The 27,611-nt window shown below is 29.0% G+C and overlaps 2 protein-coding genes across 6 annotated transcripts in view; both read left to right on the plus strand.

Moving 5' to 3' along the window:
- Nucleotides 1–311: 311 nt before the first annotated feature.
- On the plus strand, nucleotides 312–1,529 carry LOC113791108 (protein NATD1-like). The gene is made up of 3 exons (XM_027340837.2): nucleotides 312–762; nucleotides 834–946; nucleotides 1,014–1,529. Exons 1-3 carry the CDS (start codon nucleotides 519–521, stop codon nucleotides 1,107–1,109), a joined length of 453 nt encoding a protein of 150 aa, XP_027196638.1. The 5' UTR covers nucleotides 312–518; the 3' UTR covers nucleotides 1,110–1,529.
- Nucleotides 1,530–12,913: 11,384 nt separating this feature from the next.
- The window catches only part of LOC113789181 (uncharacterized), a 55,379-nt gene continuing 40,681 nt past the window's right edge, over nucleotides 12,914–27,611 (plus strand). The window contains exons 1-3 of one of the 5 annotated variants that reach the window (XM_075820373.1): nucleotides 12,914–13,150; nucleotides 26,555–26,788; nucleotides 26,893–26,988. The gene's annotated coding sequence lies outside the window, so the exon portion shown is untranslated. The remainder of the gene's footprint in view (nucleotides 13,151–26,554; nucleotides 26,789–26,892; nucleotides 26,989–27,611) is intronic. The other 4 variants (XM_075820374.1, XM_075820375.1, XM_075820371.1 and 1 more) reach the window with 4 other exon arrangements.

Genomic DNA, 27,611 nt, shown 5'->3' on the forward strand with positions numbered 1-27,611 from the left:
TGATTATAATGATGATGATGATGATGCAAAAATGAAAAAAATCAAAGTTAATCTTTTTTCTGTGTGTTTTTCTCCATCAAACACCCAGAAAGAGAGGAATGTTATGAAATTAACTAATGAAATTAATTTTTGTTAATATCAAATTCAAATTTAAACTACTGCTGCCATCTATTTACGGATTCATGAAACCAGTGTGTTTGGTAAACAAAAATTACGCATTTTTTCTTTTGATTTATTGAGAGAGAGAGAAACTTGTTCATCTCTCTCTCTCTCTCTCTCATATGTGTGGTGTCATTCAACATTTTCATGTTTTTCATGTTGATCACTTGTTATTCACCTTGAACAGACAAGGATTTTGTTATTTTTGTTGTTTGTTTGTTTATTTACTTTTTTTTCCTTCGTTCATTTCATAATCATTTTTGGTCATAATTTTTCGCTCATTAGCTTTCTGTGATTATAATTTCTACATTTGTAATTCGACATTCAAAACGATCAATACACAAATCGATAAACACACCATGTTACATCTTAAATATTTTTCAACAATTTTTATCCGTTCAAAACGAATGAATGGAAATTTTTCCATCATTAAAAACCTTTATGATAATAATAACCATTTTCAATCAATCAGATTGATGACAGCGATAAAAAATGCTGATAAACCATCACCATCGCCGTTATCATCACCAACACCATCATCATCATCATTCAAAATTGAACATGATGTTAAACAACAAAAATTTCGAATAAACTTTGACCCAGGTACGTATGTACCCAATATGTTTGCTTGGATTTATTTGTTTGTTAATCAATTTTTTTTCATCATTTAATAGATAATGAAGCATTTATCAAATATGAACGTTTGGGTAATAATGAAGTACTTTTACATCATACTGAAGTTCCAAAACAATTTCGTAGTACTGGTATAGCAAAAGAATTGGCTACGGTAAATATTTTTTCTATTTTGGTTTTCCAAAAAATTAATTTCAATCTTTTTTTTCAAAACAAAATAGGAAGTATTTAAATATTTCGATGATACACAACAGAAAATGATTATCACTTGTACATATTTACAGAAAATGGATAAAAAACGTAAAGAAATTAATTAACAAAAATGGATTGGATGAATTGGATCATCAAAAGCCAAAAACAAGTGCGCTTCCATTAAATGATTGGCTTCATTTTTCATTTGTTGTTGTCCAACTTTAATGAACTTGATTATTATTTGCAATCAAAAATATTATTCTAGAATGATTAACCCTTTGTTTTAACTGCAGTTTTTGTTTAGTCTTTTTTTTTATTGTTTTTGGTTTCGTTTTTGTTGTTAAAAAAAAAAATTTTCTTCAATAATCGTTTTAAGCAATAAAGAAAATTCATCGCCATATATTTTAAATCCCTGTCGGCAGATGGCGCGTTGTTTTCCTTTTAAAAATTTTTAAATTTTAAATTTTATTTGGATCATTTTTTTAAATAATGAGGATTCAAATTACAATAAATTTGTAATTAATAAAAAAAAATTAAAAATTAAAGTTTGTTGCACTCTATTTAATCTTATGACTTTTTTTTTGCAAATGATGCAGACTGGACATTTATCAAAAATGGAAAATTTTTCAAATTCACCGACAAAAAATAAAAAACGTGGATCAATCAACGTTTTTTTTGGTGTTAAAAAAAATGTTTTCATAAGTCAAGGAATTCGACCTTTCACCTTTCGTTTGATCAACAAAACAGGACGTTTAGGTTAAATAACGGTTTTTTTCAAATGAAACAAAAAAAATGCTTTTACATAAGGCAGATGGTTTGTTGCTGGTGTTGGTGTTTGGTGCTGGTGCTGACTATCTGACTGACGGTTTGATATTGATACATCTCGATCATCATCATCCAGACCAAGATTATTGATTGTCGGTTATAATATTGAGGGGGAGGGGGAAACCAGCAATGTTTTTTCATTAATTGATAATCACAAATTAGCCAAACACACATCCATATATTTTTCGATAATTTCAACAAGATTACAAATCCAAAGCCATTCTCTTCACATTGGATGACGCATTTTTTAAACAATCGCCATTGGCCATCAATGGTCATTCATCTGATTTCAAAAATTAATTAGTAATTTGATTTGATGAACTTTTTTTTTCACTTGGTTTTTCGCAAAAAACTGAAAAAATGAGGACGATTATTACATGAAAATTGAAATAATTTTTTTCTTTCAAAAAAAAAATTTAAAAAAAAAATATTGCAGGAGGAGCTTTCTGGGGAATACTTTCGATGTAATAATGATGATGATGATTTCAAAGTAAAAAAACTAAAAATCCAAAAACTAAAAACTACTAAACTGATTTGAATATTTGCTATATAACCGCGTATATATCTTTATATCTAAAAAACGGGTGTTCATTTTTTACTTTTGTTTTCCTGGTAAATATGTGTGTGTGGGAGAGAGAGAGAGAGAGAGAGAGTGAAATTGAAATCCGACTGGTTGAGACCTAATAGACACACCGAACAAACGAATATACATAGAGAGAGACCACTCATAGTATATTTTTCACAAATGATATTTGGCAATTCGTTAGCCAAGTATTTTTCCACCATCCATTTTATATTTTAGATTCAATCGTGGATGAACAATTTTTTTTTCTTTCGGTGATGTTTATGATGCGGATGATGATGGTGGAAATATGAAATCGTTGAATGTTTTTTTTGGTTGAAGCAACAGTTCATTATCGTTTGTTTGTTTGTGAATATGATTTGCTTGTTTGTTTGTTTGTTTGTGTGGGTGTCCATCTCTGTATTCCGGTGTTGTTAATATCCATATTCTTGATTAATAAGCATCATCCGAAACAACAAACAAAAAAAAAAATGTTCTGATTCACTGAAGGTGTTATATATTTATTTTTTATTTTTTGCTGATTTTCCATTTTTCACCCAAGTTTTTCTTTTCTGGTTCTGTAAAAAAAAAGAAAGAAAGATAATGATCATCATCATTTTCATCAGCGAATTAAATGATGATGTGTTTCTTTGCTGCTTTTCATCATATATCATCTTTTTTTGTTTGTTTTTGTTTTTTCTTCTTGGTTCGGTGCCTTGAAATCCTTTCAACAACAACAACAACAACAACCAAACATTTATGATTGAGGGAATGAAATTTGTCAAAAAAAAAAAAGAATCTTCTTCTTCTTCATCATTTTCATACGATTAAACATCATCAAAATATTTTTTCTTTTTGTTTTTTTTGACGTTTAAATCATATCATTTTGTTTGTTTGTTTGTTTTGTTTTGTTTTTCTTTGGTAAGAATCGCGTGATGATGGTGAAAAGACCCAAAACTAATTCTTACAACTCCCTCATCAAATCCGAATCATCATAATCATCATAAGAAGCACATAATATGTCCTCAATTTAGAATCCTTAGTTGATGACAAACAACTTTTTTCATTGCAACATTCAGATTTCTGATGTGTAATGTGAAGCAAATTTAATTTTTTTTTAAAGAAATTTTTCTGTGAAATATTTGAATATTCTGGGTGTTTGTGTGTTTGCATATGGACAAATTCTGGACAAATCATTAAGAATTTTTTACCTGAAACAAACAACCATTATCATGTCTAAATAGCCGAGACAAGTGTTTTCATTCAGAATATATTCATTGCAACGAAAGTTCCTATTCATTAAATGTTCCACAAATCAGTGCAAATATTCATCATTAAAAAATGTTTTTGAAAGTGATAAATTCAATTCATCTGTTTTACATCGCAAACAAGGTAGGTTATCAATATCCGAATTTGATTTATCAAACAAACAACAAAAACAAACAAACCAAAAATTCTGATGATATTCTGTTTTTGCCTTTAACTCACTACTTGTTGAGATTCGGTTATTCCAATTAGCTGATTTCTATGATGACACCCACACACACACACATACACAATTCTTTTCATATGAAATTCACAATTTGACAAGAGAAAAAGTATGGAAAAAAACTCTTTTCTCTCTTCGTTTGATCGATGGTGCCCCTTACCAAACAACAACAACCAACCAAAAAAAATTCATATTCTCTGTTAATTAATTTTAAAAAATGCTAAAAATATATCGGTAATAATGAACAAATGAACAAACAAACTAAAGCGACAGAATTTTCATACAAATTGATTTCAACTATACTCAAATATAAAGAATCTTCCGAGCTCTTCAAATTCTGCAAAGACAAATTGTTTTTATTCTTGAAAATTATAGAATATTTTTTTCTTCATTGTTTCTAATATTTTGTTTTGTTATTGATAATCGATTTCAAACAAGCAAACTGGGGGAGAAAAGTGTTAAAAACATTCAAAAATGATAATTTAAGTGTCATGCACACATTTTTTCTCCAAAAATGTCATATCTAAAGAACAAGAATTTAAAAAACAAAACCGAAAATTTTAAGCCCAATTTTTGTTCATTTTCAATTCAATATTCAAAATGACATTTTTTCACTCTGGTTGTCATCAAAGGTTTTTGAAAAAGAGGAAAGAAAAGATTATGTTGCCAAATTCAATTTTGTTTTTTTAATGTTTTCCCATAATAATCTCATTTAATAAAAAATATATTTATAAAAATCCATTTATTCATCCAAAATAAAAAAAAGTGGAATCTAATGTTTTTGTTTTTTTCAATAATTTTTCAACTTCTTGGGTTTCATCAAGAAGAGATAGGGAAAAAAGATGCTGACATGATGATGATGATGATGGTATCAAATTAAACAAATCAAACAATGATGAAAATTAAACAAACAAAAACCATTGATAAAGGAAAAAAAATGTTTACCAGTTTTACGCGTAAAAGAATCGCGTAATTCTTTGAATGAAAATTTAACAAAAACATTTTTGTTCATAAACTTTTTTCTTTTTGGGTAAATGAATGAATATTTCGCATCTTTCAAAATGAAATTTCAATTCGAAAAAAAACCGAAAAAAATTTTATCGTTTTTTCTGTTTGCCTCCTTTACTCCCATGTTTTAGCTGAGGCGAATGTTAATATTTCCGTTTTTTGTTTTGCATTTTTTCAAACTTTTATGTCATGTTTTTCCTTCTCTCAAAATATTCCGTTTATTTTGGATGTTCAACATGAACAACAACAACAACAACAACGACGACGACAAAATCAGATCATCCATAATGATAATCTAATTTGAAAATGTAATGAAATCAAATCAGAAATAAAGATATTTTATCAGTTTCAAAAAGAGATTTTAATTGATTTTTGCGAAAAGATTGAAGGAGGGATGATGGGGGAAAAACATCCGTTGTTGTTTCTTTTTTTGTCGCGGATGCTGGCTATGAAATGATAATCAACGGATTTTTTTTTCTCAGAAAAAATTTTTTGCTGGTCAACTTTGAACTGACCATTAATGGTGACCTTACGTACATTTTGTTTAAAAAAATACTGCTTTTTTTCGTTTATTACACTGGTCAGTTGGTTTGCTGGTCGGTTTGTTTTTTATTTATGCTGTTGCTTATTGATAAATAATATACCTTATCGGTCATTCAACGTCTGGTCAAAAGGCAACTTGTTGCTCATTTCATTTCATTCATTTCGTTTTATTTGATCATAATCTTTGTAGGCAAATTTCGTTGAATCATTAATTTTTTTGTTTGTCTTTAAGTCTGTATTTATTCAGTTAGTTTGTTTGATGATGATGATGATATATCATCATTATCATCATCAAATTAAACTTTGAATGAAATGAAATGAATGAAATTATTACGATTAAGAAACATGGGAGTGAGAACAAGAAAATTTATTTATTATATATGAATTTTGAATGGGGAAAAAGACAAGAAAGAGTTAATTGTTGATTGTCATGAAAGAGTTAAATAAATAATTTGTTTGACATGTCAAACAATAATAATTTAGTGACAAGGTAATTAAACCATAAATTCATATACTAATTAAACATTCTTTTCTTCTCTGTTGATTTGTAGTTTTGAAACTTGTTAACTCTTTTTCTCTTTTTCTTCTTCTTCTTTTATCATCATTATCATCTTTTATGGAAAAAAACGAATGCTACGAAATCAATTTACAGCATTGAAAACATATTTTAAAGAAAATATGAATGGTTTGTTTTGTGTGTTTTTTGAATAATTAAATAACATTTAATGAAAATCAAAATCATCATAACGAAAAAGAATCATAATGCGTAACCGATATTAAGACATTAATGAAGATATTTGTTTGTTTGTTTGTTCAAATGGGATTTCGAATCTTTTTTCTTTTTCTTTGTTGCTTGCTTGAAATCATAATCGATTCGTCGTAGTTTTTTTACTTGTAATTCGTTGTTGATGATGTTTCGTTTTTCCTTTTCTCCTTTATATTAATCTTCAATGATCATTATTCATTTTTTGAATTATTATTCAACATAATCATGCTGTTGTTTTTTGACATTTCTAGTTCAAATACCACTCATTCAATCATAACATCATTATCTTTTTCTACTACTTTGCTTCTTTTTCAGTTGCCTACATCTTCATAATTGATTTGTCGTCAATAATGGATCATAAACGGATAAGATAGATAAATGAATGAATGAATGGTAAATATTGATGACAAAATATACCTGCTCATTCATTCAAGGAGATTATCGTTATTTTTAATCCATAAAACAAAAAACAAAAAACAAATGATTTATCTGGACTTATTTGAATGGAAAATTTTTGTTTCCTTCAATAACCTATGTATGTGAGCACAGGTTCCGTTAATCAATAAGTGTTCATTCATAGTCAATGTAAAGTCAATGTCTATGAAGGAGTTTTATTTATCCAGATGATCGAATTTATGGATCATCATCATGTGTTATTTTAAAACCACCATATGAATGTCTGTGAATCATAAGAAGAAGAAGAAAAAGTTTCTGTTGTTTGGCCTAATTTGTTTATTTATTTCGATTGAAAAATGATAGAATTCAACATGGTTTTTTCTTCCATCCATTCATTTTTCCCCTTTTTTTTCGTCATTGACCTTTGAATGAAGAAAAAAACTATTACCCTGTCCGTCTACATGGTGTGAAGGTCTCTACCAAGAAACCAACAAAAAAAAATCATGATAGGGTGTGATGGGAAACCGGGTGTTTTGAATTTTTTTATTTTTCCACACAAAAAAAAATTTACAGTTGTTGTTGTTTATGTTAGTTTCACTTGTATATATGTCGGTGTCTGGCATATAAAAAGCTTTTTCTTTCCCTTTTTTTTTTATTTTGTTCGTAAGGAAAAACCAAAAAAAAAAAAAAAAAAAACACCATGTGAGAACCATTTTTAGACCTTGACATTCATTCTATCCAATCCATCCATCTTCTTCAATGAAGATGATGGTATCATATCGATAGAAAACTGTAAACATTTTTTTTTTAAAAATTGGATAAGGTCAGATGTCGAAAATGAAATTCCGTATAAACAAATTCTTAGTTTGTTTTCGGCTAATGGCTATTTTGTTTGTTTCAAACTGAACCATTCATTCTATAAATAGAAATTCATAGAATTTTTTAAACACATTTTTGTCAGAATTCAAAGAAAGAAAGATTTCTCCGTTTTCACTGTTATATAATCATTTGGGTTTCGGAATTTCTTTCGAAAAATCAATTTTCACCCGGTTATAAAATATTTGTTTTAAATGCCCCATAGGCATTATACATTGTTTCAATTCAAAATCATCATAACATTTTTATTCAATTTTCAAATCATCATCATTTAAGTATCTAAAGTGAATCAAGATTTGATCAAAATTTGATAAAATTGTCATCAACTTGGTGGATAACTTGTTGATTTTTAACTGGAATGGGGAAAAAAAATCAGTGCACAATTTGATGAATGAAACGATGAAACGAAGAAAAAATCATTTGATACATATCAATAAGTTTTGATTATGACCTCCTCTCTCATCATTATTTTTCTCATTTTTTTTGGGAAATTTTTTCTCTCCCTTTTTCACTTGTTCATTTAACAATTTGCAGTTTTCTTAAAAAAAAAGTAATTTAAATTCCAAATTCAATGTAATGAAAGAGTTTTCTCGCCTGTGTGTTTTTCCCATTTGATCCATCAGCCAAAGTAAGTCCAGCAGCTTTTTTTGTTGGAAATTGAAATAAACCATCATCTTATACATTGATCTCAAGAAGTTTTTTTTTGTTGTTGTTGCTGCAGTTTGCAAACGAAACATACAATCTTTTTATTTCCAACTTGCTTTATTACACATTTGATTAGCTGCATTTACTGTAAAGAAAAAAAAATGGTGCACACATTGTGTGTGTGGATAGTGTTTTCGTTTGTATTTCTGTATGTAAGGATATTTCCATACACACAAAAACATAGACACAGAGTATATTCGTCGTCCTGCATTTCGCACCACCACCACCACCACCGCCACAACGATTATGATGACGGCGACGACGACCATCATCATCCTTATTATATCGTCAAAATATTTAGAGAAACATAAACAGAAAAAGAAGATAGAGCAAAATTATTCATTCAATCAACAGCCACTGACTGGATCAGTCGGTCGACAGAGAGATCACGAGGATCATACATTAAGCCTTTCATATAATCATTTTAGCTAAAATATTTGTTTGTTTGTAACGGTTCCGATTTAAAAAAAATGTGATGCCTTTGCCATTGAACTTTTCTCTCTCTTTTTCTTTTTTTTCTTGCTGTTTGCTGTTTGCTGTTTGTTAATCGGCGAAAAAAAATTTTCTCAGTGCATTTTAATTGAAACATTCCAATTGAAACATAACCACTTGTTGATCTGAATTTTTTTTGTTTCTTCGTTGATTCAATGAATGAAATCCTGTTTGTTTATTTGTAAAGTGGCCAATTTGAAATGTGTTTCTGTGTGTTTGATGTGCAAAAACCGAAATTTTTTTTGGTTTTCTTATGACATATAAAAATGGCGCGATAATTTTAGAAAACTTCTTACTTTTCATCATCAATAAATTCAATCCAAATGCAATCCTAATATGAGTTCCTAGCTTCTCCTTTCTTCATCTCTTCATTCACCCAAAAAAAAACATCACCAGATACCCGTAACCCATCAGAGATTCATATCTACCAAGCAAAATAGATAAAATATCGATCTACCTCAATCGAATCTAATCATCATAATCATCCTCATCATCATTGTTGTTTAATACCACCAACATCGACCACCCAAATATTTTCATTTTGATTGTTTTTTTTTCACTTTTTCATTTTAATTTCGGGTCAATTACAAATCGGGTTCATTACTCTTTGTTGGTTATAAATTATTGTTGTTGTTGTTATGAACTTTCCACTATTACATGACATCTAAAACGTGATTATATTGAATAATAACCAACAATGATGATGAAGATATTATATGATTTTTTGTTGTTGTAAATTAAACGAATCAAATCTCATCATTCATTTCATTCAATTTAATTCATAATATGTGCTTTTTTTTGTTGTTGTTCAAATTCAATTGAATGCTTGATATGGATTGATGATATTTTTTGAATCATTTTTCATTGAGTTTTTGCCTTTCGCCTTTTTTTTACATAACAATATTGGGTTCATTTCATTCCCCTATGAACTCTTGATATATTCAATCATTCATTGTGTGTGTTGTGTGTGTATGATTAATTTCATAAGCATCATCAGATTTTCTTCTTTCTTTCTTCTGGTTGTTGTTTTTTTTCATTATATGATATTCAATTTATCCAACAGAAAGCAGTGAAAAAAAAGGAAAAAATTGACATCATTTAATCATCAATATTTAATAATAAGAAGGATGTAACAATCGACCATATTACCATCACAACAACAACAACAACAAAAATCATTGAAAATCAAAATCAAATCAAATTAAATAACAACAAACGATGATGATGATTATGACAAAAATTATCTACAAAGAGGACATCAAACTTTGTCCTTTAGCCTATGTGTGTGTATGTTTGTAATGTAATGTTTTGTAATGTATATGACGCCCGGATCATGTCATCATCGGTGGCAGTTTTCTGGTTTATTTAACAACATTGATATATAGCTCGATCTATAGTATGTAATATCTGGCTCATAAATCTCTCTTTCATTCATCCAATCATTCATTCAATCCAATTCAATCCAATCTTAAAATACTGATTTGATTACTAAATCCATACCAGGTTGTTCATCATGTGTGTTTGTGTGCTTTTCCATATAACTTTCTTATCATTTGTGAGCTAAGCGTAAAAAAATGCGAAAAAAAAGAGAAAATCTCAAAAACACAGAAAACTATAACTAAAATCAATCATTACACTTATAAGTTAAAAAAACAGAAAAAAACTTTTAATTTATATCTAGCCATTTTTATCATCAATTTTTTCATATATTGAAAAAAACTTCCTTGTTGTTTTTTTTGGATTTGTACGTTTTCATTCATTCATATATAATGCTTTCCTGTCTATTTATGTGTTTGATCATTTTCTTTTCATTAATGAATTAATTAATCAATCAATCGATCAATCGATCGAAGAATGAAAAGCCTATTTAATTACATCATAATAATGATTGTTTGCTTTTTTTTTGTTAAACACTTTGACCTAAACGATTCATTTGTTTTTCTTCTGGTTTTGTTTATCAATTAACATCCGTTTATTTTCTTTTTTCTTTCTTTTGGTTTTGAAACAGAAATCTTTTCTTGGTAAAAAAAAGGGTTTTTTTCATCATTTCCAAGAATTATTAATTTGAACAACTAACTGTACTTGAAAAACAGAAAAATCTAAACCGAGTTAACCCATAGTGTAGATTTAACCAATGAAAAACTTGAAACATCCTGTCAATCACCATCATTATTGATTTCTTTCATTAAAAATAATTACAAATTAATCAATTTGTGTTTTTTTTTACTCTTTCACTTTTCCTCTCTCTCTCTCTCACTCTCCCTCTAACTCTTTATCTCTAACTAACTAACTCAGCGATTCCTATTTACACCCAAATATCAAAAAAAAAAAAAATGGTATGATTTTTTTTCGATACACTTGTCATTGTCATTGCCGTTGTCATGTCCTGTTTTTTTTTCTGTTTCTGTCACTTCTGCTTTTCTATATGTACGCAACATTCATTCATTATTCAAAATCTCACTTATCAAACTTTAATACTTGCTTAACTCTTTTGATACGATTGATGATGATGGTTGTGGTGGTGGTTTTGATGATTGGATAAGCTCCCTTTCCAAACATTCATCCTTCATCATCATTATCATCATCATCGTTGTCGTCATTTAGAAATGGCGAGAAAATAAGAAATTTCCCTCATTTTTCACTTAAATATTTGAAGAAGAAGAAAAAAAAACCAAATTGATTTTCTGTTGCTGTCATGAGTTCCAGTTTTTTTGTTTCACAATTTAACTCTTGCCTGCTTTTTTTGCGAAAAAAAAATCTTTCGGCTACTTATGTACGCACAGATATATATGTAATGTTTGTAATTTTAACGTTTGGTTACTTACTTACTTATGTTTTTATAAGCAAACGTTTTTTTTATCTATCAATCTATCATTATATTCTTCATCGTTATTATTATCTTATCTTATTTATCATTTATATGAAATTCAAAGTGTTAAATAAAAAGAAAAATTACCAAACATCATTGATACATTTGGATTGGAAAATATATTTAAAGTAAAAAAATGAAAAGAAAAATGAAAGAGTCACGTCAACACATATGTATAGTGCATATTTGATGTTTGGATCATCTGATTTAATGGTCTAATTAAATTCCACTCGCTAACTGACTTACTAACTGACTGACTGACTGACTGACTGACTGACTTTAATGTGACTGTCTGATTGTCTGGCTTATTGGATTGAATGGATGGAATATGCCTGGTTAAAATGGATATGGATGGATGTTTTCTCCTTTCTTTCTTTCTTTTTTTTTCTTTAGCGGTACACACTAAGGAAACAAAAAAGTAGAGAGAGAGAAATAAATCACAACTCTTTCATTTTTTTTTTTACTTTTTTCTTTTTTCTCATTTAGTTACATTGTTATTCAGCTATACTTATACCACACACCACTACATTTGTTGATGATGATAATAATAATGATGATAACAAACTAAACAAACTATGGTGACAAAACTTATCATCATCATCATCATCATCAATGATAATAACATTAACATTAATTGATTTTAGTGCCAAAATAGTGAGAAAGAAAGAGAAAAAAACAACAGTTTTTTTCACATCAACACAATCATCCAACCCTTTCGGTTTTTTTGTTGTTGTTGTTGTTGTCGATCTTTCTTTCTTTCTTTTTTTTTTCTTGCTTTCATCATCATCACCTCGGTTGTCGCTATTAAATTTCATTTTCTTTTCTTTTTTTCTCAATACAAATGAATGTCGTAATCAACATCGAAATTCCGACAAATTCACCCAAACAAACCCACGTGTAATACATTCATCAATGATTAATATCGATAAATCATTTTATTAGAAGGAGATGAAGTGGGAAAAAAGTTAATTTAAATGGCTATCATTCTATCTAAACTAATCTACATTATCTGTTGTATGTTGCTATTTTTTCGAATATTCTCATCATCATTATCATTACAAATATTTCACCTGAATAATGTGTTATTCTAAATTCAATTTTTAATTAATTAAAAAAATAAATACCTGTGCCTTATATTTATCATCATCACATCATCAATGACAACGATAAAAACGTCTTAAAAATTAATGATGTACACTTGATTTTTTTCAAACTTTTTTTTTCTTAATTTTTCAATTTTGTTTGTTTGAAATTCTTAGAATCTTACATATCTACCTCTTTTCGTAATCAGATACACACATAAGAGTACAACAAGATTCTTATTCTTAATAATATTCACTACCTCATTTGAAATACCTGTGGAATAATTACCTTCAACATAAACAAAAAACAAGAAACTTTCTTTAATGCAATAATAATCACAGATGATTGATTTTTTTTCTGTTGTTCTACCTTGTTTTCAATTGTTTTTTCATTCATCCATTCATTCATTCATCCATTGATAATTACAGCAATAACAGCAAAAATTGGAAAAAAAACCACATAACCTCTCTCTTGCGATTTGACCTCAAATTTTGGGTTCCGTTCATCATTATCATCATCCACATCAACCAATAAAAAATACAGTAAAGAAACGTATGTATCAAATTTTTTTTTGATTCCAGTTGAGTATGGAAACAATTCAAAAAAAAACGGTTAAAAAAAGTTAATAATTCGGTTTGAACCCTTCAATGGTCATATTGATGGTCATTCCAGGTAAAAAACTCCCATTTGACCATTTGAAAATAATTATTTGAGTAAATCATTGGGTTCATTTCATGCCTTTTTTACCTGTGTGTTTTTTTTGACCATTGTCTATGCGTGTGTGATAATGATAGTTTATTGTTTTTATCTCACAACGAACAACGAATGAATGAAAAAATATTCCATAGGTTATTGTACTTGTAATGGGTCCTAGCTAGATTGATAGATTGATAGGTAATAACAATCGTGATGATGGTCATTTTCTTTTTTTTTGCTGGTCATTTTTCCATGTCTGTCATATTGATTTGATGGTTTTTTTCTGCAGATGGTCATCATCATCATCATCAAATTCTTAACCCTTTTTCAACTAAATAAACCTCTTGTTTTATTCTTTTGTTTTGTTGTTTTGTTTTCTGTGACAAACGAAACAAACAAAACGAAACAAACAAATTGTTAATGAAAATAAAAGTTTCATTTTCTCATTATTATACATATATAATGAATTTGACAATAAACCTTTTTGGTTACCTTACTTTTTTCTCATTCTCACACGTTATTTTTTTCGAATGCATAAACAAACCAAAAGTGCCTCTTTACTAATTCATTCATGCAAATATTCATTTGATGATTCTTCATTTTCATTATTCATTTATGATGATATAATTTGCTTGAATAACTCTTTATTTATGGATGATAATGATGCAAATGAGGCCTCATTATTCAAACATTATAATCATCATCATGCTGAACATTATATTTAAAAAAAAAAAATATTCATAACATTTTGAATATGCGAGAGGGTTTCTTTTTTTTTTTGTTTCGAGTGAGATTGTCACCCTTTTTTTTTGGTTTCTCAGTATTTGTTCATCCTTATCGTTATCATCGTTTTCATTTGGATGATGTAAAAAAACCTGGCCTCTTTTCTGGCCATTTGAATTTGACTACCCTTTGAAATTTTTTTGTTTGAAATTTGGTGTTACCTAACGATGGTAGGGAGGTTGGACCTTGTGAAATGAAAATAAAAAAAATATCAACAAAAGATAAAGAGAGGGAAACAATCACGCAACCTGTGTGTGTGTGTGTGCAGGACATTAAACTTTTTTTTATTCTTTTTCAAAGTTTGAAGAACATTTTTTGTTGTTGTTGTTGTTGTTTTCTAGGAAAGAAGATTTTGTCATCTTTTTTGAACTTTCTTGGATTCATTTTTCGTTTCAAACAATTTAAATACATGTTTTCCAACAGTATGTTTGTTTGTTTCGAGAGGCACTCTTTGGTTATTTGGTTTTTTTTTCGTTTGAATCTGTATTTGAAGGATGGTAATAAATTTTATCATTTCTGTTTTCTTTCTTCTGCAAAAAAAAATGTTTTTCAATTTAAGTTCATTTTGATTTGGTGAATTTGATAATATAAAGCGTTCGAGAGTTTCTATCATTTTTGATGATACTGTTTTTTTTTCTTTCTATTTGGTTCAATGATTAGAGTAGCCAGTCGATTACATACAGAAAATCATCCTTTTATTCCAATTATATTTCTATTTGGCAGCAAAGAGGTACACCACCACTTTACAAACAAACAAACCAAATGAGAGAGAGAGAATAATGATTGACATAAATGGTTTGGGTTTTTCTGTCTCTGTCTATCCATCCATCCATCTCTCTCTCTTGCAAATATTTATATGTTCTGGGCCTCTTTTCGGGTTGTTTTCTTCGGAATTTGTTGTTGTTGTTGTTATTTCTAAAAATTGATTAGAGAAAAAAAATCCAACTGATGATGATAATAATGGTGGAATAATGTCGCGACATTTCTTTCCTTTCTAAATCTAAATGGATAACATAAATAACCTAACATAATGTACGAAGATGTTTGAAAATGTTTTTCTTTCGCAAAAATAAACCAATGTAGTATGTGTGTGTGTTAAATTCATTTATTTCCGTCTTTCATTTTCTTGGAACGATAACTGAAAGAAGTGAAAATGAAATATTAATAATATGGTGAAATTATCAAAAAACACAGAGAAAAGAAAACATGATCCAAACACGTGTTTTTTTTTTTGTTTCTCTCGCCCAATTCATATGATGTGTTATTGATTATTTGATTGATGCGGCGAAAATGTTTTTTTTTCTCTTTCCAAATTTCCATTTTGAGAAGCAAAAAAAAGAGAAAATTTCTTTTTCGTTTTTGTTTATTGTTTACAATCCTTGATCTCGATTTTTCCTTTCGTTTCGTGTTGTTTCTGGGATTTTTATTTAATTTCTATCAACACTGACTGCCTGGCTGACATTCATTTGCAAAAGGCATTTCCAAAATGTTTTTCTTTTTCTTGCTTGCTTACCTTGTTTGAATCAAATTTTAAGGTAACGTTGTTTATATACGATTGAATAACGGTGTTTATTAAGTACAAATATTATGTATGTGTGTGTGTGTGTGACACACGTTATATTTATTGTGAAAAATTTCCAAAACATCAAAATGAAAGGGTTTTTTCCCTTCATGTGTGTTACGGAATGAATGTTTGAAATTTTGTAAACTCTTCCTACGCACAAAAACACAACGTACATAAACACATAGAACGAAAGGGGCAAACTAATAATAAATCTTATTGCCGAAAAAAACCGACATTGTTTGGTTTGGTTTGTTTGGAGTTATTCTTCTTCTCGGGGAAAAGAGCTAGGAATATATCACACATTTATATCCATATGACCGGCCGGTCAATGTTGTTTTTTTTCACTCTTTTTTTTTCTTTTTTTCTCACTTTTTCACAAATGAGAGACTTTATTTTATCATAAAATGACCTCATTTTCATTTATTATCATTATCATTATTATCATTATGATATTTGTCTCATAACTAAAACTAACTTGTTGTTGTTGTTGTTGTCGTTATACAATTTTTTTTTGTTGAAACCATATATGTCACCTATACGATCACAAAGTGTTAGTTAATATATAACATGTGTTGGCGTTTTTTTCAAAGGCAAAAATATATTGGCTTCTCTCTCTCTCTCGTTTTCATTATTATTATTATCATCGGATACAAAATAAACAGATAGACAAAAATAGACAGTTTCAGTTTTAGTTAGTTTCTTTCTTGCATAGATATATTTACATTGTCAAAATGTTGATTCATTTCATTTCATTTTCCACTAAACCAAAATGATTTGTGTGATTTTGTTGTTGTTGTTTTGCTGGAACAAATATAAACACCAACAACAAATATAAATAGCAATCCTTTTTTTTTCAATTTGATAGATTCTCTGATTTCATAATGAAAAAAAAACATTCAGAAATTATGCTAGATTTCCATTGATAAGTTTTTTTTCTGTTGTTCCTAATTCGTTCTATATTGGTGACAATGTTTTTTTTCTCTAATCATCTTTCTCTTGGCTGCTAGATTGAGCTGTTTTTTGGCTTGTTTTTTTCCCCAAATATTTTGATGCAAAACTGATTATGATCCTTTAACTTGTTTTGGATGATTTTCAATAATAAAAAAACATTTCTATTGGCAAAATGAATGACCGAGAATATCACCCAAAAAAAGATACATTTAGTATTGGTTACATTTAGGATATCTTTTGAACAGAAACCTTTTTTTGATAAATTGTAACAAATTCAACTTCGGAAATCGCAAATATTTTTTTAAATTGTATCAAAAATACAATATCTTTTTTCCACATAAATCTGTTTTCCCTTTCTGTTATCTTTATGATTATTTTTAAACATACGCACATTTGTATATCAAAAAAGTGGAATTGAAAAAAAATGTTTCAAAACCATCATTTTTTTTTGTCATAGTTATTATCATTATTGATGATAACATGTATGATTATGATGACGACAATAATTAAGTATCAAAGGATTGTTTGTGTGTGTGTTGTGCAGATATACAAATGATAATGATAATTTTTTGTTGCTTCTGTATGTTTTTGGCCTTGATGCCTTTTGCTTTCCCTCTTTGAATGTTATTTTTTTCTTCTTCTTCTTTTAGCACCAAATTCATATCAGTCAGTCAATCATTCAGTTAGTTGAATATTTTTGTTTTTTGAAAAAAAAACAAAATTATAGATAACCAGATTACCGGATATTTAGGTTTGTTTTTTTCAAATGAATTTCTCTCTTCTTCTTTTTTTTGTTGATAATAAGCAATAATGATGATAGATAGATAGTGATTTGCGGTGATTTGGGAAACCGATCCAAAAAAAAAGGATTATCTAGATAGATTCGCATTGGATTTCTATTATTACATGGAAAAATTGACATCATTATCTTTTGTGTTTAAAATTTATTGGTTTTTTTCCCAATAGCCTTTAATGTGATTGGGTGGTCCGATTCATTTCTATCTGAATCGATTGTCGACTTTGAAATTTATTTTGATTAGATTTTCATTTGTTTTATTTTTTTTGTTCTGTAAAACAGAATATTGAAAATATTGAAATTTAAATAGAAAATCATTCCCCCCATTCAAATACATCTGCTATGCATGTGTGTGTGTTTGTGTGCATCCACAAGCGATATCAAGCGTGCTGCTGTTTCCACAAATTTAACGACACAAACAAAAAAGTTTTATAATAATGATAATGATAAATCAAAGGATTATCATTATTATAAATCGGAATGAATGTTTTTCAGTACATACGCGCGCAAAGTTCAATAAAGATTCAATTTGAAAAATTCCCTGAAAAAATTTTCAATTTTATTTTTTTCGGTTTCATCTTTGAAAAAACCAACAAACCAACCAACCAACCACTGTATCGATACACATCTTATGAAATGAAATGAAATGAAAAAAACCAGTTGGAAAAAATAAACATTGTCAAACAGAAAAAAGCAGAAAAGATTATCGAATTAGCTTAAAATACTCAGATGTTTGTAGCTTCCTGATGTCATTTTGTTGTTGTTGTTATTTTTAAATGGACAAAAACAACAAAAACAACAACAGAGAATAAGATTAGTAGTGGCAAAATTATATATTCTTTGATGTTTGACGAATATTCTGTTTGTTTGTTTTGTTTTTTTTCCGAAAAGAAAAACTATAGTCATAAATTTTAATTAACAAGCATTTTGGCTACAAGTGTTTCTCTGATTTTCTTCGTTTTTTGGCAACTTGGTTTAAAACAGCAAAAAATCTATCCCTTTTTTCCAGCATCATTCATAAAAATGAATGAAAATTCTACGATCGTAACTTTGAAAAACTTATGATTTTTACAATTTGTAATCAACATCATTATCATCAGATGAATATACTGATGAATGAATCAAGAATTTTTAAAGGGAAAAGAAAATTTCCTTGAATTTTACATCTAAAAATAACATTCTCATCGTTTTCTTTTCGTTTCTTTATTTTTGGTTTTTTCCCGTTTCGTTTGATGTTTGTTTGTTTGTTTGTTTGAAAATGATTTTCACTTTCAATAAAACAAAAAAATTAGACAAATCTTAAAGTTTTTGTTTAATCTAAACTTGTGACAATTGATTTGCGAAAGAGAAAAAAAAAGATTAAGAAATTTGTTTTGTTTTGATTTTTGATTGTTTTGCTTGTTTCGCAACAATCATTCTCAATTCATAATTGGAACATATTATAATCATCATCATTAATATGATGATTATGCTAATTATCATCCGATTATACGGAATAAAATTCATATTAAAAAACAATTTTCTACTTTGAATAAAATCTAAAATGTTTTTCATTGATTTTGATCAAGAAAAAAAGTTTTTCCGGAAACCTTTTTCCGAAAAACTTTTTTTTTGGCCATATTTTTGTCATGATTCTTCTTTCATGAGATGATCTTTTGACTTCTGAATACTTTTACACACTAACATATGTCACACGAATTTGAATTGTTGCCAAATTTTTTTTTTTTAGATATTCATTAACTTATTCTGTTTACTTCTTCTTGTTTGCAAAGGAATAAATCTTTTTTTCATTCTAAAATTTTCATTTCTGTTTTCAAATATGAAGAGAAAATTAGAAAGAAATAAACTTTGAATGAACTTTGACTTTTTTTGGTTTTTGAAGAAAATTGAAAAAAGTTTAAGGAATTTTTTGATACAATTCTTTCTTCTTGGTTTGACAGGCATCATTCGGATTCTCTTTGATTATTATCAGTTTTGTTTTGCTTTAGTTTTACCATCCGGTTAACCCGTGATCATTCCGGATGTTTCGGTATCCTTTTTTCTTTATTATTCTAAAGTTTGATTATATTTGTTTATTTTACCAACAACAACAGCCAGAGAAAAACAAATTCTCCCTTAATTCTTTTGTTTGTTTGTTTTTCAAACGAAAAATTGTAACAATTTTTTTGAAAAATTTGCATTTACATTTGCATTTCGGTATGTCCAACATTTAGATTTACAGAAAACAAAAACAAAAAAAATCTTTTGGGGCCATTCCGAAATATACAAACAAACAAACCAAACAACAACAACAACCGATCATTATCGAAACAAAAACAGAATGATGATGATGGCACACGTGCTGTGTGTGTGAATGTTTCTCTTGATGATCCAATATTATTAACCTCCACCAAAAAAGAAAGAAAGAATTTAACAACAACAAAAACAACTACTGCAGAGAGTCAGCAAGCATCCTTTTTCGTTTTGATCCATGATGATTGATCCAATGGCAAATCATATAATGTACAAGCTGTGTGTGTGTATGTTTATTGTATGTGATGTGTGTGTGTGTGTGTAAGCAATAATCATTCGTCATCAGAATTTAGATGTTTGATTGTATAACCCCAAAAACTTTTCGTCGTTTCGTTTTTTTTTTTTTTTGTTAACCCTGCATTCATCCTTTTTTTTTGTTTGAATGAAAATTACCCGATTTTTTTTTTGTTCATTGAAAAATTTTGTTTTCGGATTGAAGTTCAAGTTGTTGGTTCAATTTTTATTTTTCCCAAAAAAATTACCCCAAAAATAAAATTTTTAATGAAATAAAAATAAAAATCCCGTTTCTAATATTAGATTTGTTGGCTGGCTACAGGCCCTTTTTTTCCTTTTCTTTCTTTCATTCTCTGGCTATCAAGTGCGCTAGAGTATTATTACAATTCCATTTCGTTTCGTAATCGTAAATAGAATAGAAATTTAGATACTCATTAGATTCAAACACACACACACACATCACTTATGTCCGTTTGTTTCTATATATTTCTCTCTGTCTGTCTGTTTGTGTTGTGAGAGAGTGTGGGGTTAGTTTTCTCTGTCTGAATCTAGGTCTGTATCAAATAATATTCATCCAACAGAAAGATCTTTTCTTGATTATTTCATTTTCCTGATTGTATATTTTGCGATGCTTTTTTTCTGTTTTATTATTTCGGTTTTTTTTTATTATTCAATCCAATTGCAAATGCAATTGACGTGTGTCGAGAGTTCCAAGTAGTTAGTTAACCCCCCCATACACACAGACTTTTCAACAGCATCGATACCGTTAGGATAACTGTGTTTTTTTTGGGTAATTTTTTTTTCGGTGATGGTCGTCGATGAAACAGTTGTTGTTTGTTTGTTGTTTTTTATTTTTGGACTACAATTTTTGGTTGGATTTATTTTTTGTCCCAAGTTCACCTATGGTTCGTTATATATTTTTTAGTTTTTTGGTTGATTTCTCTACCCCGGTTGTTTTTTTTTTGTTTTGTTTTCGACGATTTCATTTCATTTCGATTCGGGTTGAAATAGTTAAATATTGGACTGACTGAATTGAAATTTGAAAAAAATTTTCTTTTTTTTTGGAGTATTTTTTTCACCCAAAAAAAAGGATGCATATTGTTGGTACAATATTTGAACTTTGTGAAAATCATCATCACAAACATCATGGATTTAATTTTTTTTTTACAATTGTAAAAAAAAACATGGAAATGAAATAGTGTGTGCCATCTGAAATATTTCGTCGTTGATTTTCGTCATCTTTTTTTGTGAAAAAAAAAGGATGAGAAGGGGGAAAATGAGAGAAGAGCCTGATGGAGAAAATCAACGAAATTTTCGTTTTGTTTTCCTATTTTTTTTTGCATTACATAATGCTCACACACATTTTGGATTCGTTTCTCATGATATTTTTTTGGGTGAAAAAAAACTCTTTGAATTGGATAAATTTTTTTGTTGTCAGTAAATTAAGACCTTGTTGTTGTTGTTGTTGTCATTTGCCAGTCATATTGATGATGATATGATGTTTTTCTATCCAGAGAATATTCTTTGCCCTTATACAAACACACAAGAATAAACTGTCAATAACATTATTTTTGTTCAGAATATATTTATTCTTTGAATGAATCATATTCTCCTTTTTTTTGGAAATTGTATTTGACACTTTTTTTCAAAGGAAAAAAATTTTGCAATCAAATTGATTGATTGATTGATTCAAGTATCAGTTGAATTTTTGGGTCGCACCGAATATAGCCAAAAATCAAAATAGCCACAGCCCAAAAATAGCCACAACCCAAAAATCGCCATAGGCTAAAAATCGCCACAAATTAAAAATAGCCAATGGAGAAAATAGCCATAGCCCAAAAATCGCCAATGGCAAAAATCGCCACAAATATTGGCGGTTTGGCAAATTGACAGTTAGGTTTTCCTAACGGAAAACCTAACTACCCATGAAATTAGGTTTTCCTACCCGGAAAACCTAATTTCAGAAACCTAAACTAAACTACCTAAATTAATTTGGAACAATTAAAAAATCAAATAGTGTTCCAGAAACACACAAAAACCTAACTTAACATGCCTAAATCCATTTGGAACAATTAAAAGACCAAAGGGTGTTCCAGAAACACACACAAACCTAACTTAACCTGCCTAAATCCATTTGGAACAATTAAAAAACAAAAGGGTGTTCCAGAAACACACAAAAACCTAACTTAACCAAACCAGAAACTCAATTTCCCATCATTTTCATTATTTTGGCTATTTTTTCCTATGGCGATTTTCTCCATTGGCGATTTTTAATTTGTGGCTATCTTCTCCATTGGCTATTTTTAATTTGTGGCGATTTTTAGCCTATGGCGATTTTTGGGCTATGGCGATTTTAGGGCTGTGGCGATTTTTATTTTTGGCGATTTTCGGTCTCCCCCGAATTTTTCTTTTCATTCCTCTCCTTTTTTTCATACAAAATGATTTACCGAAATCACGTGTCATCACAATTTACATTTTGTTTTGCGAAAAAACACACCACCACATCTTAAATTCACGTGTCTTATATCCTAATGATGATTCATTTGTGCGAATATACAAAATGGGCAAACAACCAAAAAATGGGTGGTACTCAAAGGATTAATTTTCACTTATTTACTTTTCTTTATCATCCAATCAATAAATATATTGAAAATCAATATATATATAGCATCCACAGTATTTTTAGTAGTTTTGAATTGAATTTTTAATGTGTGTGTGTGTGTTAACAACGTGCGCTACGCATCCCCATAACTCTTTTATTCTCTTTTTGTCTAAGTAATACAAGTATTTACAATAAGCCTTTCATTTCATTTACCCGTTGTTGCATCTATAAAAAAAAACGTATTACCGTTTGTTTCATCGTTGTATTTTTTTCTGAATCCACACCTTTTTTTTATATATTTCTAAAATGTGTTCAAAATGTTTTATAGTCAAAGTTAGTTTTTCATTGTCTCATTATAATTATTTTCTTGTTGCGAATTCATTACAAAATTAAATCAAAGAAAGGTCAAGGTTAGTAGATTTTTTCATTTTCTTTTCATTTTCTTTATTCTCGGCAGTTTTTTTTTCACTAAGAATAATTCTGCTGATTCAGTTAGTTTTTTTTTCTATCACTGTTATTCTAATGGGAATTTTAAGCATCACTTACGATTCCTATCTTTCATCATCATCATCATTATTATCATCATTTATCGCTAACCCGACCACAATTTTCTTTCGTTAATCTTTTTCTTCTAATCTTTTTTCTGCTTCTGTCGTTTACAAAAATAATCTTTTCATTCTGAATTTAGACATCATATAAATAAATGGATTGATGAACAAATCACGAATGAACAAACTCTTCAACATTTGACATTCCACAAAGATCAATGTTGGTGGTTTGTTTGTTTGTTTGTTTCAATTATTTCTATTCTTTGCAAATCTGGAAGAAAATTGAAAAAGTATAGAGAAAAAAACAATAAGATTTACTTGTTTTGTTTAATAGATCTGATAGTTGATTCTTGATAAGATTTTGTTTTGTTTTGTTTTTTCGCTGGACACACACATCGAATTGATTAACGATAAGTTTTTTTTTCTCTCGTTGTTTTTGTTACAATACTTTTTTTTCTGTGTTTTCTGGACACCTGTATGGAGAAAAAATGCCTATGACCTCGATTTGGACCTTGATTTTTAACGTTTTTCTGACCACTTTGCACCACCATAGTTTCTACTTTTAAAATGAATGAACCTGAATGACATGGTGCAACTGATAACAACTGGCTACAAGTGCTGCTGTTGAAGAACTCAACAGTCCAGGTCCAAGTTATGTGCACCACCACCACCACCACCATTATGTTTGACTTGCTCTATAGCCCTAAGGCATTTTATTTTCAAATGCTACCCTTTGGCCTCTCTATCTTTTTTTTTGACCTGGTCAAATTGTTTTTTACCACTTTATGACCTAGGTCATTGGCTTTGCATTCTTATGTGAGTGAGTGAGCGAGAGAGAAAGAGAGACATGCATGGGTTCGGTTCGATTTGGTCAGTTAGATTGGTTGGTTGGTCAATCGAACGATCAATCGATTAGTTGATCCTAGCCCTTTTTTCTGTAGTTGACCTCTTCTTTACATGGAAAAAAAGAGGGTAATGACCATTCACACGGTCCATACAAATATGCACATTGCACACCCAAAAAATATATCAAAGGGTCAAGTTTCTTGGATGAGGAAAAAAAATAGTTTAGGAATTTCAAACGAAAAAGTCTGTGTCGGACAATCTTTGAATTCTGGCTTGTCCGTCTAGAGGTCAGCATAAAAAGAAAACTGAATATCATAAGATTGCACTGAGAAACATGTTCAAGTTTGAAGAAAGTCATTAAGAAAAAGTTTTTTCTTCTTCTTCTTTGAACGGGTTCATGTCGGTTGTTGTTGTTGTTGTGTTTTTTCCATGGAAAAACCAATTCGCTTAATGATGATGATGATGATCAGTTTTGCTTTCGACTATCATCACCCCAAAAAAAAAATAAACAACACCGGATATTTCACTTAATCGTTTGTCCGGTTTTTTTTCACATTTTCATTTGATTTTCGACCGCCAACGACATTTTCTGATGACAGTTATTAATGTCATTAATCGTCGATTGGCCATTGAAATCATTGTATTTTGTACTTTTTTTGCATCATATGTTCCATTTGACCATCCATTCACACATTTTTTTGAAATGAATTTTATTACCGAAATTTTTTTGTTAGTGTTACGACATCTGTTGATTTTGCTTTGAAGAAGAAAAAAACGAAAAACGAAATTCGTAAAAAAAATCCTGTGTAAAATCAAAAATTTCACTCCTGACCTCAAAAAAAAAAAATTCCAAAATAATGTAGATCAATGAAAATAGATGGCAGTAGCTGCTACGGTTTTTTTTCAAAATTCAAAAAAAACTTGTTGAACCAAAAACGACAACAACGTTAGGATAAACTAGGCTAGGTCCTTGTTACGAATCATTTGATTTGACATATTATCATCATCATTTTGCTTGGTTTTTTTTGGGGCTAGTTTGTTGGTCAGTTTGATTTTTCCAAAAATTTCTTCAACCATTTCTTTGACTCTTTGATATCGTGATTATTGTTTTTTGCAACCATATGTCAGGTCGAATGAGGCCCCTTTTTTTTCTAACTTAACTTTTTTTTCTTTGGTTCACACCAGCTGCACATAGGTCATTTTTTCTAGACGTTTCCCAGACACGATAATCATCATCATTCGAGATAACTTCTTTTTTTCTTCTTCTTCTGACCACTACATTTGTATCAAAGAAAAAAAAATTTGGTCAAAAAAAGAGGGAAAACAAAAAATCTTCTAAGCTTAAAGATTTCGTCGATTAATTGTTTGTTATCAATCTGACTTTCTTTTTTCGTTGTTCCTGATGGCTCATTTACATCCAACAAAAAAGAGACCTAGACGTTAAAAAAAAATTTCATATAAGAAAATGAAACTTTTAATCATCATTATCATCACCATCATAATTCAATTTCTCATTAGATATTTAAAAATTGAAATTGACATAAGTCATTTTCCATTTCTTTTTTTTTAAACAGATTGATTATTTTGGCCTAGGTCTCTTCATCACTGTTAACAAACTGTAGCCATAGCCCAAAGGTTTTTCCCCTATATACCTGAAAACATCTAATTTATTATTATTATCACAATTTTACCTTATAAAATGAGAAGAAAATTTTTCTTTTTTTTCTTTCTTTGAAAGAGATATATCTTGAATGTTGAATAATTGACCTCAAACATAACATTCTTTACATACCTGCTGTGATTTATTTATTTTTTTTTCTGAAATTTTCTTTTTAGACCATAATCATCATCATCATCATCATTATCATTGAGTTATTATTTTGGTTGGTCGGGAATATGCATGAAACATGATTCTTTAGATCGAAAAAAAAATCTGGGCCTCTTGGTGTTTCTTTTTTTTTTTTTGACTTGGTAGTGGATCATCATCATCATGATAATGATCATTTTTTTTTGCCATTTACATCTGTAATCAAGGTAGAAAAAGATATATTAAATAAATCTATCTTTCTATACGAAAAAATTTTTCTATTTTAATCATCAATCTACCATCGGGTTTTTTCTTTTGCTCTCTCTCTCTCTCTCTCTCTCTCTCTCTACTGATTTATCATATAAGATTTGTTGTTGTCCAAATGTTTTTTTTTCGTTATCGATGGATCATCCATAAGGTATATATTTTTTTTTCCTATTTTGTCTGTCCCAATAATATGACCCAGATGTCTTTCGATTTTCTTTGATTTACTTGATACATCAAATGATGTTTGTTTGCAGGAAAAAAACACACACTACATACTCCCACACACAAACAAACAAACTACCCTCAAAAAAAAATACTTCCTGTTTTGTCCTGATGATTTGACACACCTTGTGTATGTATGCGTGTTAAAACCATCAGGCCTTTATATTTTGTTGTTGTTGTTCCATTTCTTTATTTATCCACAAAGAAAGAAAAGGAAAAAATTTCTTCAAACAGACGTCTGTTGTATAATCAATGTTTATTATTGTTGTTGTTGACAAATATTTCATTTTTTGTTTCTCTACTTCTTTTTCCCCTCTCTTTTCCCCCTCATCTCATATTCTTATACAGAGATTTCCGGACATTCAAACCCTTAGAAGTTGATGATGATAATAATGATGCTGTCATTTCAGTATATACATGATTGCCTAAATCAACAATCATCGTTTTGGTTTTGGTCTTGGTCTTGGTCTTGGTTGCTGTTACTGGTCAAACATTATCTACAAACAACCAACAACAACAATATTGACCGATCGAGGTCGGTTGAAATTTTTTTTAGATGGATCGATCGATGAATAAAAGTAAGTAAGTAAGTGTGTATGGACACACATAGTTTTCCATTTTCATTTTCTTATGTTTTTTCTACCTTTTGTCTGATGGATCTTTTTTTTTCTCGGTCTGTCGGTCAGTGCCGGACAACGAATTGACCCGATTATTTCCTTACCAGAAAATTTTCTTCCTTCTTTTTTGTCGGTTGTAAAAATGTCCAGTTGACATAGGAAAAGGTGAGTGAAAGAGAGAGCGAAAGAGAAAGTAAGAAATTGATCCATAGACATATGTCCATTTCTCTGGTCTTTCTTTTTCTGAATGAAAGTAAAAATTTTCACTTTCATCATACACACACACTTACAATGACATCCTTCCTTTTTTTCTGGTCATTTTTTTTCTTTTTTTCTTTCTTGGGTTAAAGAAAGATATTATATATTGGTCATATGGTGATTTTATGAAAAAATCTAGGTCGACATTTATCTAATAAAATACAAACAAACAAACAAACCAGCACAGAGACGGTTTATTGATCGACAGATTTTTTCGTTTGTTTTTCTTCAAACGGAAAAAAAAATTTCTTCAAAAACAAAAATCGGAAGTGTTTTTTTTTCTCTTTTTTTTAGTTTTTTTCCATTATGACTTTCACTTTTTTTTCTCTTGTTTCACTATTGTTGAAAACCAAAAAAAATTCAAGCATCTGGATACAGATCACTGAAAAAAAAGGATTCTTTCACAGCAATTTTACGAAGAAAAAAAAACCCAAAGAGAAATTCATTTTTTGCATCCAAAAAAACAGAAAAAAATGATTAATTTTTTTCTGTTGAAAACAAAATTTGTTTGCAAAAAAAATTTCAGCGAA

Source organism: Dermatophagoides pteronyssinus, unplaced genomic scaffold (genome assembly GCF_027571235.1).
Source record: "Dermatophagoides pteronyssinus isolate colony J.1.1.1.1 unplaced genomic scaffold, Derpt_VIB-CSIC_2022.12 sq0006, whole genome shotgun sequence".
NCBI classification, from domain to species: domain Eukaryota; kingdom Metazoa; phylum Arthropoda; class Arachnida; order Sarcoptiformes; family Pyroglyphidae; genus Dermatophagoides; species Dermatophagoides pteronyssinus.